The sequence below is a fragment of the Amblyraja radiata genome, chromosome 10, assembly GCF_010909765.2.
Source record: "Amblyraja radiata isolate CabotCenter1 chromosome 10, sAmbRad1.1.pri, whole genome shotgun sequence".
NCBI classification, from domain to species: Eukaryota; Metazoa; Chordata; class Chondrichthyes; order Rajiformes; family Rajidae; genus Amblyraja; species Amblyraja radiata.
In genome coordinates, this window is record NC_045965.1 from 58,404,011 (window position 1) to 58,421,807 (window position 17,797).

General features: G+C 40.7%; 1 protein-coding gene across 4 annotated transcripts in view; it reads left to right on the forward strand.

Annotated features, from left to right (window-relative positions):
- Window positions 1-17,797, forward strand: part of znf644 (zinc finger protein 644) — a 109,180-nt gene that overhangs the window by 77,320 nt on the left and 14,063 nt on the right. For all 4 annotated transcript variants that reach the window (XM_033028981.1, XM_033028983.1, XM_033028980.1 and 1 more), the window contains exon 3: window positions 12,154-15,380. In XM_033028981.1, the coding sequence (XP_032884872.1) occupies window positions 12,154-15,380 (3,227 nt within the window). The remainder of the gene's footprint in view (window positions 1-12,153; window positions 15,381-17,797) is intronic.

Consider the following 17,797-nt stretch of genomic DNA (forward strand, 5'->3'; position numbering starts at 1 on the left):
ATCGCAGACTTCAAGCAGTCATTGCATGCAAAGGATATGCAACAAAATACTAAACATGACTACTTTCATTTACATGACATTGCTGTGTCCCAAACATTATGGTGCCCTGACATGAAGGGACTATGTATAAACACTGCTGTAATTTCCAAAATGTATAAGAATGGCCTTTATTTAAAATCTGACAAAGTGCACTTTAACCACGTGTATTTTTCTATTACAATTCTCAAATTGTGGAGTACAGAGGCAAATAATTAAATGACGGGTCTTTGTCCCAAACATTATGGCGGGCACTGTAGAATAACTGAATTTTCACGCATCAGATGATGCAGTATTGCACAAAGATTAGGTAAATTAAAGGCTTGCGGGTAGGTTAAATCTATTAGTATCGATAGAAAATTAGTTAAAGGATAGAAAACACTGCAGGAATAAACTGTGATTGAAAAATAAGAGTCTAGAGCCAAGGGGTATAGTTTCACAATACCATTAAAAACCTGAAACCTTAACTTTCCTTTTTTCGCAGTTGCGACCTAAACTCCCGAATTTTCCATTTTTATTCTAGTAGATAGATTTCACATTGGTGACATTTATTGATAACTACCTTGATCAATACCATTATTCACATTTTATATTAAATGATTTGGATTTTATATTAAATTAATTGGTAAAGTATCTAAGTCTGCTGATTATTAAGTGCTAGCTGAAAAGTGGCTTATGAGGGCCCAAAGAGCATGCAAGCTATAAAGGAAATAGCAAGAAGTGTGGAAAAAAATGTGAGATTACTTATTTTGCAAGAAAGCGTAGACAACATACTACTTTATATGCAGTTAGAATCTCGTGACTGTTTGCACAGGCTATGGGATAAGATAACATCACATCTGTAGTAACTGAATTAGCTGTGCCTCTGTGTCAAGCAATTCCAGTAAAGTTACAACATTGGCACCTACCTGACAATGTCCAGCCATGTTCTGTTCACGAAAAAAATAGGATAAATCCTATCTGGCTAATTATTGCCCTGTTGATCGATTGTTAACAGCAAGTGATGGAAGCCTTCATCAATAGCACTAACTAGTATCATTTCCGTGCCGATAATTTACTCAATGATGTTTGGGTTTATTATTGCCGCAAGGTACAGTGATAGACTTTGTTTTGTCTGCTATCCAAACCAAACAGATATACCATGCATAGATACAATCTGTTCAAACTCAAATAAAATAGATAGAGCAATGGGGAGGATACAGAGTGCAGAATATAGTTTTCAACATTGAAGCACGCTATAGCGCATCAGTTCCTTTGATAAAGTCCAGACTGAAACAGACTTGATCAAACGTGGATTTAACAAATAAATTCTGGATGTGGGTTGAGAGTTAAGGTAGCATTTTTTGTTCTACGATTTATCATGGAGCCTGATGGCACGAACATCAAAGAGAAAGCACTCCATGCCTTGCACAAAGGAAGATGATAGCGTTTGATAGAGATCTATCAACTCGTAAGGAATAGGAGTAGAATTAGGCCATTCGGCTCATCAAGTCTACTCCGCCATTCAAGAATGGCTGATCTATCTCTCCCTCCTAACCCAATTCTCCTGCCTTCGCCCATAGCCTGTGACACCCATACTAATCAATTAGCCCCTTGACATCAGTGCATTATTTCCTCAGGATAGTGTCCTAGGCATAACCATCATCACCTGCTTCATGGATGACCATCCACACTACATAAGGTCATGTGCGAATGTTAATGACATATATTAATGACATTCAATCAATCCAGAATGCCCAATCTGTTTGGACTTTTAAGAAAATCAGAATGGCAAATCATTTTACCAATTTCTGTATTGGTAATGGCAGTCATTAAATAAAGCTGCCAAAATAAGGGTAATGGGCCTGTCCCACTTAGGTGACTGTTTAGGTGACCGCAGGAGACTATGCAGTCGCCACATGTTCGCGGGTAATTGCCGGGAAGTCGCCTTCATGGTCGTGAGGAGTTCCCGCATTCTGGGAACTAGTCGCGGCCTCATTATGGTTGCCGTGAATTTTTCAACATGTTGAGAAATTACCGGCGACTAGAATTAAGCCGCCATGGTGAGTAGCGAGAATTCTCGAGCCTTAGGTGGGTCGCTAGGAGTATCTATACTCCTCTGGCATAGCAGTAATGGGTAATTCTCTCTTGGCAATGGTAATTACATTTTTGAAGCAATATTAGAAGTATGTCGCACACATAATTCCAAACATGCATTAGAAGTATGTCCCCAATGGGTTTCCAGGATGTCGGAGGTTCTCGTAGGTTGTAGCCGGTGCTGACTGGTGAATTTCATTGGCTCATAGGGGAAAAAAAGGTAAGCAGTAGTTTTCAGAACCAAGGATAACTGACCGGTAATGTTAAATGTCCGCCGAGCTTCACAGCCGTGTATCTCTAGCTTCTTAAAAGTTGTCTCCACTCCTTCTCCCCCCTCTCGCACCCCCCTTCTCCCCCCTCTTTTAAAAGACTTACCGTACACTGTGCTTTAGCCGTCTTTTTACAGCGCCAACTTTCTTGTTCATCGCGGTTTGCGTCTGTTTAACCTTGGCTTTGCACCATGTGAATTTTTTAGTCAGCGCTCCTCCCGCTTGCCCTGTCACCCGCCTGCATAACGGGCTGGTGAAGGAAGCGATGAGTTTGCGTGTTCCACTCTGACAGTCGCCTTTCCAGTTGCTGGTTTTTCAGGCGACTGCCGGCAACTTGACAGTCGCCGGCAGTCCGCTGAAAAATCGCCTATGTGGGACAGGCCCATTAGACAATAGCCAAAGGTGCAGGAGTAGGCCATTTGGCCCTTCGAGCCAGCACCGCCATTCAATTTGATCATGGTTGATCACCCCAATCAGTACCCCGTTCCTGCCTTCTCCCCATATCCCCTGACTCCGCTATCTTTAAGAGTCCTATCTAGCTCTCTCTTGAAATTATCCTGAGAACCGGCCTCCACCGCTCTCTGAGGCAGAGAATTCTACAGACTCACAACTCTCTGTGTGAAAAAGTGTTTCCTCATCTCCGTTCTAAATGGCTTACCCCTTATTCTTAAACTGCATCCCTGGTTCTGGACTCCCCCAACATCGGGAACATGTTTCCTGCCTCTAGCGTGTCCAAACCCTTAATAATCTTATATGTTTCAATAAGATATCCTCTCATCCTTTTAAATTCCAGAGTATACAAGCCCAGCTGCTCCATTCTTTCAGTGTATGACAGTCCCGCCATCCCGGGAATTTACCTTGTAAACCTAGTATATGTAAACCTAGTATATTAGTATATGTGAAGATATGAGATTGCTTATTCCCTATCACTGGAAGACTCATGCTGCATGCTAGGAATTATGTGTGCGACATACTTCTAATATTTCTTCAAAAATATAAATGCCATTGCCAAGAGAGTATTACCCATTACTGCTATGCCAGAGGCATTTTATTTATCGATTTTATGTATGCAGATGCATTCGGATAGGAAAGTTTAAAGTATGTGGGTCAGAAGCGGGCAAATAGGACTAACTTGGATGGAGTATCTTCGTCAGCATGGATGACTTCACCGAAGGGCCTGTTTCCGTGCTGTATGACTCTGATACAGAAACATTAATAACACGTAAAAATTCTAAGGAAGCAGACCGCATGTCGACCTCCCTGGTGGAATAAAACTGGGTGAAAAAAAGGTCTTACCTTCCACTACCTGCCACCTCCGGCAACCACCTTCAACTAGCATCGCAACCGGCTTCGACTAAAAAATTACCGATTAACGGCAACCTATTTTTATTCGCGACCGGTTTTGAATTTTTTGAAATAATCGAGGAACATAGAAGAAGCGGAAACCACTTTCGACCATTAGGGAGACTGACAAAAACCTCCGGGAACCGCACGGAAACCTTGGGTGGGGCGCAAAGTTGTTGGCGGCGCGACTCACCCGTTGCAGCGGTCCCTACAGCCTGTCTGTCTTTTTTTTATTTTTTGTCTAGTTAAATGTAGTGTCGGTGTTTTTTTAATACTGGTTTTAAATGTGTATATGTGGGGGGCGGGGGGGTGGGGGGGGAGGGGGAAACTGTTTAAAATCTCTTCCCTGTCCGGGAGACCCGACCTTTTCCCTGTCGGGTCTCCGTTGTCGTTGGGGCCTAGCACCGTGGAGTGGCCTCCAACCTGAACGACCCGGGGGCTCGGGAGACTGCGGAGCTGCGGACTACTCACCATCGTGGGGCTGGCCGGCCTCGGAGCGTGGGGAGCGGCGGTGACTCGCTGCTGCGACTCGACTCTTGGGGCTCGGAGGCTCCAGCTGCAGCCGCAGGTCCGGTGGACTGGGACATCGGGAGCTCGCGGGTCCGGGGGGAGAGACCGCTTCCCGGAGCTCCCGCAACGCGACTTCTCCAGCCCGTGTCGCGGGGTTGGAACGACCCGGAGCGGGGACGTACATCGCCCGGCGCGGCTTCATGGCCGTGGGACATTACAGCGCCCGCCGGGGGCTCCAACATTGTGACTTTTAGACCGGGAGCGGGGCCGTAAATCGCCCGGCACGGCCTAAAATGGCCGTGGGACTTAGCATCGCCCGCCTGGGGCTTGGACATCGGGAGAGAAATGGAGAACAGGGGAGAGAAAAGACTTTGCCTTCCATCACAGTGGGTTCACTGTGATGGATGTTTGTGTGAATTAAATTGTGTGTATGTCTGTAGGAAATTGTCTTTGTTTGTATGGCTGTGGAAACGGAATTTTGTTTGACCCTCACTGAGGCTCAAATGACAATAAATGGTATTGTATTGTATTGTATTGTATTAAAGTCTCCAGAGGTTTCCGTTCAGGTTTCCGTTCAGGTTTCCTAAGTGGGACAGGGGCATAAGGTGCGTAGAAGACATGTCAATTGGTAGCAAAGTTATGCATTCTTGTACTCTTATATGTGTATGACCGCATATGAAAAAAAACAAGTTTTTTCAGCAAAATGGCACCGCGTAAAAATACTGATTTCCTCGGCAAAATACTGATTTTCAGGTACAGGTGCACAACCTTTTATCCGAAAGCCTTGGGACCAGATACTTGTCGGATTTCGGAATATTTCGGATTTCCGAATGGAATATTTTTAGCGTAGATTAGGTAGGTAGCGCAGGCGGCTTGAAAAGTCTGGAGCGGCTGCCTCCTCCCCGGAGACCGGGGAATCATTGTAAATCATTGCATAAATGTTAGTCAGTTAGTTTGGAGGGATTTTATGTGATGGGTTGGGTTGGGGGGGGTGAAGGGGGAAACTTTAATTCTTAGTCCTCTACCTGGTCGGAGAGGCGGGGAGCGGGCAATGCCTTACCGGGTCGCCGTGCAGTAAGCTCCGGAGCGCTGTGGCCGCCGACTCCCAACATCGCGGAGCTGGGGGCTCCGTCCGGCCGCGGGCGGCGCTGGTTGGAGCTCCGACCCCGGCAACTCTACCCCTGGCTGCGCGGCGCTCCAAATCCAGCGCTGCCCGCGACCGGACGCCCGCAGCCCCAGCTCCGCGGATGTTGGGAGTCGGCGGCGTCGCAGCGCTGGGATACCAGCGGGGAGCGGGCAATGCCTTACCGGGTCGCCGTGCGGTAAGCTCCGGAGCGCTGTGGCCACCGACACACAACATGTCGGCGGCCAGCGGAGCTGGGTCTGCGGGCGTCCGGCTGCGGGCCGCGCTGGATTTGGAGCGCCGCGCAGCCAGTGGTAGTTTTGCCGGGGTCGGAGCTACAACCGGCGCCGCCCGCAGCCCCAGCTGGGAGTTGGCGGCCACAGCGCTCCGGAGCTTACTGCACGGCGACCCGGTAAGGCATTGACCGCTCCCCGCCTCTCCGACCAGGTAGAGGACTAAGAATTAAAGTTTCCCCTTCACACCCCCCCCCCCCCCCTCCCCTTCCCTTCACATAAAAGCCCTCCAAACTAACTGACTAACATTTAAGCAATGATTTACAGATGTTTAAGTGAGGCAGCCGCTACAGTAGTACAGACCTGGGTTGACCGTGGTCGTTTCGGGTCAAGTTTGGCGCCAAACGCGAGCTTTGGTGTGCAGACGACATCCTGGAAAAAATGGCCGGTTTTCGGAGTTTTTCGGTTTCCGGAACTCCGGATAAAAGGTTGTGCACCTGTACTGGAATACTGAAATGCTATGACAAAACTTGGCAGCTCTGCATTGGTAATAGGATGGTTCAGTTACCTGATACAATGCATTCAGAAAGTATTCAGACCCCTTCACGTTTTCCACATTTTGTTATGTTACACCTTATTCTAAAATGGATTAAATTCTTTTTTTAATCATCAATCTACACACAATACCTCAGAATAAAAAAGGGAAAACAGGTGTTTAGAAAATTTTGCAAAGTAATTAAAAAGAAATAACTGAAATATCACATTTACATAAGTATTCAGACCCTTTGCTACGAAACTCAAAATTGAGCTTCAGCGCATTCTGTTTCCATTGATTATCATTGAAATGTTTCTACAACTTGATTGTAGTCCACCAGTGGCAAATTAAATTGAAAGTACATGTTTCGGAAAGGCACACACCTGTCTATATAAGGTCCCGTAGTTAACAGTGCATGTCAGAGCAAAAACCAAGCCATGAAACGAAGGAATTGTCCGTAGACCTCCAAGACAGGATTATGTCGAGACACAGATCTGGGGAAGGGTATAAAACAATTTCTGCAGCATTGCAGGTCCCGAAGAGCACAGTGGCCTTCGTCATTCTTAAATGGAAGAACTTTGCAACCACCTTTGCAACCATAGAGCTAGCCGCCTGGCCAAACTGAGAAATCGGGGGAGAATGGCCTTGGTCAGGGAGGTGACCAAGAACCCGATGGTCACTCTGATAGAGCTCCAGAGTTCCACTGTGGAGATGGGAGAACCTTCCAGAAGGACAACTATACCTGCAGCACTCCCCCAATCAGGCCTTTATGGTGGAGTGGCCAGACAGAAGCCACTCCTCAGTAAAAGGCACATGACAGCTTGCTTGGAGTTTGCCAAAAAGCACCTAAACAAGATTCTCTGGTCTGATGAAACCAAGATTGCCAAGTGTCACGTCCGAAGGAAACCAGGCACCGCTCATCACCTGGCCAATACCATACCTACGGTGAAGCATGGTGGTGGCAGCATCATGCTGTGGGGATGTTTTTCAGTGGCAGGAACTGGGAGACTAGTCAGGATTGAGGCAAAGATGAACGGAGCAAAGTACAGAGAGATCCTTAATGAAAACCTGCTCCAGAGCGTTCAGGACTTCAGACTGGGTCAGATGTTCACCTACCAACAGGACAATGACCCTAAGCACACAGCCTATGACAAGTCTGTGAATGTCCTTGAGCGGCCCAGCCAGAGCCCGGACTTGAATCCAATCCAATATCTCTAGAGAGACCTGAAAATAGCTGTGCGTCGACGCTCCCCATCCAATCTGACAGAGCTTGAGAGAATCTGCATAGAAGAATGGGAGAAATTACTCAAATACAGGTGTGCCAAGCTTGTAGCGTCATACCCAAGAAGACTTGTGGCTGTAATCACAGCCAAAGGTGCCTCAACAAAGTACTCAGTTAAGGGTCTGAATACTTATGTAAATGTGATATTTCAGTTATTTATTTTTAATCATTTTGCAAAACTTTCTAAACACCTGTTTTCACGTTTATTATGGGGTATTGTTTATTGATGATGAAAAAAAAGAATTTAATTCATTTTAGAATAAGGCTGTAACGTAACAAAATGTGGAAAAAGTGAAGGGGTCTGATTACTTTCTGAATGCTCTGTATAGAGCTGTGAATAAACTGTTCCTGAACCTGGAGGTGTGCGTTTTAACACTTCTGTACCTCTTGCCTGATGGGAGAGGGGAGAAGAGACTCGTCCTTAATTAAGCTGATGACCTTGCCGAGGTAGTGTGAAATGTAGATGGAGCAAATGGAAGGGAGATTAGGTTGCATGATAATCTGAGGTTAGACGGCTGGTTTCTGTGGTTTCTGCACTAGCATTTTGCTTCTTTCTTGAAGATGGTCAAAATTATGCTAACTGAGATGTCCTGTCACATGCGTGCTAGATCTCAAGCATGGTGCAAAGCTCATGGTCTTACCAGTAACCGGGATCCTGCCCATATGTGTGCCTCTTGGTCGCAGACTACCTACATTGAGCACTAAAGAGGTACCACTTACACTGTCTCTGAAAAACTCTCCAAGTTAACCAGTGGGTTAAGCAAATCAATATCAGCATTTCTCATAAGCCAAAATGATCAGCATTGTGACCCCATTTACACTGACAGCTTTGATGGATGGCCATGTAATGTAGATCTTACACCAAAACTCACTGTTTCAAGCTCAGTAAAGGAAAGAGTTTACCCAACGGACAGATGAACCTGTTCAAGAAAAACATGTTTGCAAAGTTGTACAGCCCTCCGCAACTGATGATTTTGGTGGGGACATTACAACCTGGCCATGACCATTTAAAATGAAAGGGAGCATTTGCAATTGATTTGAGAACCTCAAATCCCTTTACTGGGAATGTACAGGAACACAAGCAGTGGAAGAAGCTTCAATGCTGTTCACCTGAATGAATGAATGAATGAATGAATGAATGAATGAATGAATGAATACATTTATTGGCCAAGTATTCACATAGAAGGAATTTGCCTTGGTGCTCCGCCCGCAAGTAACAACATGACATACGATGACAGTTAGGAATGACACATAAAACATTAACCATGTTTTAAGGCATCTCCTACTTCACCTATGGCAGAATGTGCTGGTCCCATTAGCCTCATCAGCCACCTGACAATCCACTGTACTGGAATGGAAGGAGGTTATCCTAGATGCCAAGACAATTCTTAAGATGAACTACAGATGAGATTTCTTACTTCCTGACCAAATAATCTCATTCCTCTTTTGTCCACATTTGTACTCCTTTTGTGTTCTTGGAAACCATGGGTGACTGCCAGTCATGTTTTATTAGCTGCTTTTTGTGCCTTTGTTTGCTTTTCATCACTCATTCTTGTACCATGGTGTTTTGTTATTAGTAGGTCAGAAAATCAATGATACAGCAATAGATGTATCCAATTTTTTAATTTTTAAAATAAATTAATTGAAGAACCTTCCAACGCACCATATTCTAGTTATCGAGTTCAGCTTCAGGCAGTTTGTTTCTGCTGTGTATGGATGGGACCCAGGTCTTCACCTCTCTGGCTCTTTAAGACACCATCTGCAATATACTGATCATTGCAATGTCAGCGTGATAATTTATGCATGACTATTCTGTTATTTTTATCAAGCAGGATAGAGAAGGAAGGAGAAAGGAACATACTGGTTTCCAGGATCACTGTGCCTGAGCTAGCTGAAGAAAACTAATAGATGATATTCCAAATTATTTTGTTATAAAGACTTAATCATAGCTCAACCCCAACACTATGTCATGGTGACTTTCAGAGGAATGATGCAGCAGGTTGAAATTTGTCTAAAAGGCAAAAATAAGTTTTAAAATAGAGGCGATGAGCATTATGCCTTGTGTAGCATCCAAATGTGTGTTGTATTACATTGATCTTGTTAATTGAACATTACAATGTGCAGTTGGCCCTTAATTTTATGAAACACATTGATACGCAACTATAAATTGATATATGTGATGATCAGTATTACAATGACTTGTTGAAAGTATTTGCTTGTACTAACTTTATTGAATAATTTCATCAATTTGTGCATGGATTCTTTGTTGAAATATTAGTCAAAAATAATCATAAAATTGCCTTTTAAGCAAACCATGTTTATTTAATTTTAGATTACTATTCCATCATAAATAATGGTTAGAGGACAAAAAGTGGGCAACATAGCTCTGATGACAGAAAGGTTGTACTTAATCTGCTTTACTAAATGACCCAGGAAGGCTGCTCAAAGGGATTACAGAATAATTATGTTAATATGCAATTATCACCTCATTTTTTCTGCATTACCCTCAAGATGTAGTGCAATATGGGTGTTATAGCAAGTGCTGATAGTTTGCAAAAATACTGACATTTGAGATTTCTAAGGAAAGTCAATAAGGATAACTTCATTATGGTCTCTTATCATAATGGGGAAAAATTCTGACCTTTATATACATGTTTTGTTTATGAGTCTGTGTTCTGTTTGTGATTTGGATGCATAGCTAGGAAGGTATCTGCATTCATAGCTGTATTAAAGGGAATGCAGCACATGCTGCAAGGTCTGCATTTTCAACAATATTTTATGTTGTAATTTGTGAATTTAATGACTTGTCAAACACCCCAATAATGAGTGCACAAAGAATTCATACTGCTGCTTTATGTTTATATTGCACTGGTATCTTTTAATTTTGTTGATTTTTATTATCCTTACAAAATTTAATTAGATGATTTCATCCTCCTACAGCCCCGGACATTGATTTAAAAGCACATAAGGTTGTGAAGTTATAGGACTTGGATGTGTTGTCTCTGTAACTTGTAGATAAAGCTGTTAATATAAAACTTCTAATGATGAGAACAGCAATCTGAGACCATTCGTGATTTTGTGAGGGTTTGCCATCCTGCTGTTCAGAGGGTACCGCCGAAGTTTGCTTTAAGTGGGAAACGTCTGTTCTTTCTTTGAACCCCTAACACCAGAACAGATGGGTAGAATATGGAGCACGGAAGGTTTTACCTCTGAGGTGGTAACAGTGAAGCCACCACTCATTAACACTGAATTTACCACTTCGTTAGCAACGTTGCTTCCTGTTGAGAAAAGCTAGTTCAGGTACAGCATATTAAATTAACTGAGCATACATTTGGCTATGGATCTTGGACACCAGAGTCATTTTGAAATTAAAGCTTTCACCATTTCTGTGTGTGTTTCAGCTGGTTTTAAATGCTTGTTATTTTTTTTTTGTTTGATTACAAATTAAATGAGAGCTTTTGGAAGGAAGGATGTGTTATAAAACTCCCATTGCTCACTGTCACAGCAATTAATTTTACAGCACTTGTTCTGTACAGGTTGCTCATATTGATTAAAATCAGTTAAGGTAAATGAGACAAACATTATAGCATTTCCAGGCTTGTTTTCCTATTCATTGACATTTTCAGTCGTGATTCTTAGCACCTGTTTGTACGTGCCCACCCCTTAGCTTCTGCTGCGTATTTAACACAGAGACTCATGCTGGGAACTGTTTTAGCACCATTTTAGAGTGATAACATTGAATATGATCTCATTGGAAGTGTATTTTGTTCCCATGGAAATTGGTCAATTTTAGCAGCAGCTGAGAGTTTTGAAGGGGAAACAGGAAGGTTGTAACTAAAATGTGTGGAATTTTGATTCTTCACACATAATTAAAGTCCCCAGTATTTGAGAACGACAGCAGGAATCGTTTTTCTTCAGCAACAGACAAGATGTAGATGTAATAGTTGTTGAAACCACTAATCTCTTGGTTGATGAAGCAGTTGCACCTTTTAACTCAGTTGATTTAAGTCTTTATAATTATTTTATTCATATAGTTAAACTAAGGTAAAATGTTATAAATAAAATTTAATTGTCTGTTTTAAGGATTCAGTTGAGCAGTGTTTGAATAATATATAATTGAATGTATTCTCAAAATTTTGAATGATTTATAAGCCTGTGATGGCTTATAGGTTAAACTTATTTCATAATTTACCAACATTTGATTCCATTCTGTTTATATAATACACAATAGATTACCAATAGAAAACTGTAGCTTAAATGTATTTTATATTTACACAGATTCTTTGTAAAAAAAATGTATTTATCTTTTTTCTGTGTCTACAAATACATAATTTGTAATATACCAAGGGAATAAAGTAGTATAAGGAGCTCACACTTTAGTGTTCAGCAAGATTATAATTTAATTGGCATTTAAATTTATTATAGGTTTGCTTACCAGGTTAACCCAATGCCTCTGGGTTATACGTTTGTCTTGGGGATCTCTATTATGGATGTGATTTTATTGCGTTGAAGCATAAAAGGCCTGCCTTGAACCTTGATAATGCTGTAACCGCAAAAAATATAACTTGCCTTTGTGCATTGTTTTATTACTGATAATAATTGTATTGTTCCTTGCAGCCATTTTAATTTTTAGAGAGTTATTGAATTTTAAGAACACCAGTGTCATTAATATTCATGATGAAAAAAAAAAGATTTTACTTTGTTCTTATACATGTGCAATAACTGTTCTTTTTTATTATTGGCAGGATTAACACATTTGAAGCCTCTGGATTGAAGATGAATAATACAGATAGCATGAAGACCCATATTAGTTCTCCTGGTGCTAAATGCGGATTTGTAGATGAAAAAGACCTCCCATCAACCACTGTTACGACAAGTATACCTCAGACCTTAACAGAGAATCAAATGTCAGTTCCCAATAGCAATATTTTAAACTTGTCTAAACATCTGTCCAGGAACAGTTCTATAAAAGCCTTAAGTGGAACCCAGCAGACTGTGTTTATGCAAACTGGTGCTCCTACTGTTTCGAATGCAAAACTTACCTTGCCTACAGTCACTGCTGTGAGGGATATAGTTCCACAATCCTCCACAACTAAATCTTCCAACACAAAGCAGGCTGATGTTTCCTTAAGCATTTCTCAATCTCTGTGCCAGTCAGTTGCAGATTCTAGCCCATCATCTCACTTTGTTCAGTCTGTTCAGGGTCCAACATCATCTGGCAATTCAGATAAAGTTCAGCCAGTAGCACCAGCCCCTGTCTTCTTGCTGGTCCCCAAGTTAGTGCCTTTTCAGGGTCAAGTTAATACACAGTCTAAAACGATGAGTCCTTTGCCAATCGCGGACCGCAAGTCTACTGTCCAGTCAAATGGTGCTTCTACAAGCCAGTTGTTATATTGTCAAGAAAGTGAAAAGACAAAAGATATTAAGGGTAAAAGAATGTTAAGTTCTTCTGATATTCATGTCGTTGAATCAGAAACTTTCAATGATGCTGGCTTTAATTGGGACCCTGAAAAAGAATTCATGCAGTTTCTGCTAAGAAAAGAAAAGGATGATCAGATGGTTCACATTGATGGAAATTCTCAAGTCCAATCAAATCTGGTGTATGGAAGAAAAAGGAAGCGGAAAATGGACATTGTTCAGATGGTGGATTTCTCTGAACTGGAAAATCCAGAAATACACCTTATACCGAACAAATCTGCAATCAATTTGGAAGGAATGGAACATGGTGAAGCAAAGGTTTCAGTTGTAAAACCAAAATACTTGTCTGCCAAAAAAAATCTTGTTGGCGAGACAGGATCAAACCTTCCCAAAGAAACGGTGGAAGCAATTAAACAGTTAATCTTCAGTGATTATAAATTTCCTGTAAAAAACCTAGAAGCAGCAAGAACAAATGTTGCTGCAACTGCATATGTAGAAGAAACTTTACCTTTTGGTTCAACAGTTTTTCCTCCAGGTAGTGCGATACCGATAGATGATCTCCAAACGGGTTCTGAGTCGCCATCAGATGATGATACCGAGACAGAACCATCATTTTACCCCTGCACTAAATGTAATGTCAATTTCAGGGAAAAGAAGCATTTGCAGAGACATATGATATATCATTTAGAAGGGCACAGTAAAACAAATCTGCCAAGACCATATATATGTAAAGAATGTGGAATTGCATTTCGTGACCGTGCACCTCTCCAAAAGCATCGGAGTCTTCATCAAGAAAAAAGAGAGAGATTGATGGAGGAAATTCGTGAGCTCCGCACATTTCAGGATGAAGGCCGTAATGCAAAATTACAATGTCCACAATGTGTATTTGGAACAAACTGCCCTAAAACATTTGTGCAACATGCTAAAACACATGAGAAGGACAAAAGATACTACTGCTGTGATAAATGCAACTTCATGGCAGCATCAATGGATGAACTTGAAGGTCATCAAATTTATATTCATGATGCAGTTATTAACAAATCCATTCAAAAACCTTTGAAAGGTGTATCATTGGAAAATGTAATAAGTCACTGTAAAACAGGAGGTATATATGTATGTAGGAAATGCCCTTTTACCACACCAGTTAGGAGTATCTTCAAAAAGCATGTCAAATACTTACATCAACGTCTTTATCATGTTCAACATAAAAATGAACATGGATTAAAAGTACCTGGCTTGAGCTCAAAACCATTTAATTTGTTGAATGACAACAAGGCTGCATCACAAAAGTCTGAATATCTGAACAAACCTATTATAAGGGGAGGTATAAAAAGGGATTTCGAAGCACCTGATTCACTGGGAAATTTTTCGGGATTGTACAAGGGCAATGGTAACGCTATTACTCAGAAGCCATGCTATAGAGCCACAGAAAATATACACCGTTCACCTGATTCTGTAATAGATTATAGTAAATCCTCAATAAAGATTCTGACAGGATTAAACACTGGTAAACAAAAGGTTAGTTTCATGCATCAAGATCATATTAGAAAGCAGGGAGATGTTGATGACAAAGGGAACAGGGCAATCCTGTTGTCGAAGGATCATGCAGATTGTTATCAGAATCGTGGGAAATCTGAAAATGATGTAAGGAATGTGAAAGATTTGTTTCCTTCATCTGCATTAATAGAAATAAACCATACAGATGCACAATCGCCTTTGAGCTTTCATCAGTCTGATGCTGAAGAAATATCAGGAGATACAGAATGTTCAGATGCTGGAGCTGTATCAGTTAGAAAATCTGTTAAGGATGTCATGGTTAGTAGTGTCTCTGTTGACAATGATATTTTAGATCAATATCCAGATGTATTTCACAAAGCACCTGTTGTCGTTTTGAATAAACTTGAACCCTGTGCAAATGCATTAGAATGTGATGGTGAAGGAAACTCACCAGAAAGTGATGTTGTTGAAACTGCTAACTGTATGATTGATACTACTGCAATAACTATTTCTGATAATGATTTTGATATTGGTGATAAAGAAACTCAGTACTTCAGTACTGAAGTACAACTAGTTGATGAAAATGGCATTGATGATGATGATGATGATTTTGATACTTACGATGAGAGCGAAGATGACGATGATTTTGATGATTTTCATAATGACATTCATGATTATGGCAGCAATGACTATGGTAACCAAAGCCTTTACTCAGCAGAATATCATGTTACTCCCAACAATTTTATTAATGAGGATTTTCATATCAATAATGATGTTAAATGTTTAGAAGTTGTGGATCCAGTTCATTATCAGCATGATGCTCCACTTAATATAACCTACAATTGGACTGATTTTCACACTGAGAAGCGACCATGTCCATACTGTCCAGCTGTATTTGACACGGGCGTTGGCTTGTCAAATCATGTACGAGGACATCTTTATAGAGTTGGCCTAACTTATGATGCTCGTCATCTAGTTCCACCAGAGCAAATTGCGTCCAATGATAAGAAGCGCCGGATCAAAAAAAGTGATGCTCCTGTTAGGCGAATAAAGAAAGGTAAGCTTCATTTATATGTCTGTAAAATTAATATTTAAATTTTATTGTCTAATTTTTTTTGTTAACTTCTGAACACTGTAGTGAGAAATGCACACATCTTGTTAAAGATATCTCAAATTTGGTGACAGTAATTACGAGGCATTTAAAAGGATATTAAACGACCAGAGACATCAGTTCAGATGTTCAAAGTATACTGTATTTCAGAGGATCTTCAATGGATGCAATAAGACCAGATAAAAGAGAGGATTAATAATTAAACAGAAGATGTCTTCCAGTCACAGGACCAACAAAATCCTCTGTAGGAATCAACTATATAAGGATCTGAAACTTATGACTTCCAATGACTTCCTCATAAAAACTCACTGAAAAGAATTTCAACTGAAGAATAATTCTGTATTGCATAGAGTTGCTGAAGTAACAGATCATAACTTGACGATGCACAGGTTTGTGAAAGAACTCTGATTAAACAAGAATGGCATTGAGATCATTTCTGCATCTGTTGATGGATCAAAGATCATTATGGTAGCATCAAGGAAGAAATTTTAAAGATGAACTTGTCAATATGATCGATGTACCCAATGTACTTGAGAGCAAATATGTTTCAATATGAGATCTCTGGTATATTAAGGATCACTTTTTTTTTATTGATAACTTAAATTATTGGCAAAAGGAGTTTGAATATTCCTTTCAAATGAACAGGAATGGAATTTGGACCTATATACCACCACTCGTCTGCAATTCGATTGAAGGTTGATTCTTACACAGATTAAAAACAAAACTATCCAATACCTTAAATTGTTCACTCATTTCATTTTAATAAAGGGAAGGTGTTTAGAACACGTTTTATGAGTCATAACATACACTGAAGAACTAAAAAAAATCTAATCTGAGCCGTTGTGCCCATCTCGTTTATTCTTTCAGTTTAAAGATTAGTTGAAATATATTTACCCACAAATTGTAGGTTTTTCTCTCCAGAAATCTTTGATGTTTTTTGATGCTTCACATTTATCTTGGGTATTTTTGGTTTCTAATTCCTGTTTACTCGCTTTCCTTTTGGGAATCATTTATTTGATTTTTTTTTTTCCATTACCGTACTAAAATATTAGTGATTTCAAAATTGATCTGGAGTAGTTAACTTCCTACATGGATGTGTAGCTGTGATTGTTGCCATCACTAAAGACCTTGGCATAAGTTCAAACCACTAGGTTGTGCTGTTTGCTGTCCCATTTTAGACTGTAGAAAGCAGTGACGGACACACAATGGACCTTAATGTCTTTTAAGAGAAGAAAGCCATCAGGATTGTAATGTCTGTGAAGTGCATCGCTTACTGGATGTACATGGCAATGGGCATGCAAAGGCAAAATTACTCTTGTATCTAAATCCTTCTGTGGTTTAATTTATTTTTGTTAGGTACGAATCAAGCCAGGATTGTGAACATTTGCCTTTATTCTCTAATTCAAACTCTAATAAATTCTACCAGAAAATTTGCGATGACTGTGCTGCCGACCACAATGCAGTGATAATGAACCACTGTTTTAACATTTAAAAAACAACTATCTTGTCTTTTTCAGAGAATTGGTTCGTAAGTGTTGAATCCAGCAAAAATTAGGCCGGAGTGTGCTCTTTCCAGCTTTCTACATCCACTACCCTAAAAATCTCCAATTCAATGGAGTATAACATAAATGTGCATGCTTTCTACCCTGTTTAACAAAGGGTTGGTAACTCTTTTTCTTCTCCTCTGCTTCCACATCCCTGAAACCCAGATTCACTAAGGTGATATTCCACATTCATGTTAGCTTTTATATCCCCTGTTGCAAACCACATACTTTTCAATTGGTAAGGACTTTTTATTTACACTTATTGAAAACGATGGAAAAAAAACGAATCAGTGCAAAGTTACACAAATACACAATGTTGTTTGTTACAGTTCAGTTATTTCTCCAGTCAGTTCTGCTCCAGGTTTAGTCTACTTGACTTATTTCATCTTGGTGCTGGTTGATTGATTTCTGGCTTATTATATTTTTACTGACTGGGGGTTCCAGGTTTATTCTGTTTTGTTTCTCCTCCGATTGATATATGCTAAATTATATTGTTACAGTCCTGGGTTGAGTGAAAGAATTTGATGAGTCTTCTGTTATATGAGATGGTCATCATCAATATTGCAGGGTACAGGAGCTTCAGGAGAGACAGGTGAGGTAAAAAGAGGAGGGGGGTTATGGAGGATGTCACAGCTGTTCAGAGGTGGCATTACAGACAGTTCGTCTAATGAGGCAAAATGGGTGGAGCCAAGGAACAAGAAAGGATTAGGGTTAGACCCCCGAATAGTCCATGGGAATTAGAAGAACAAATGTGCCGGGAGATTGCAGACAGCTGCAGGTCAAATAAGGATGTTGTCGTAGGGGATTTTAACTTTCCCA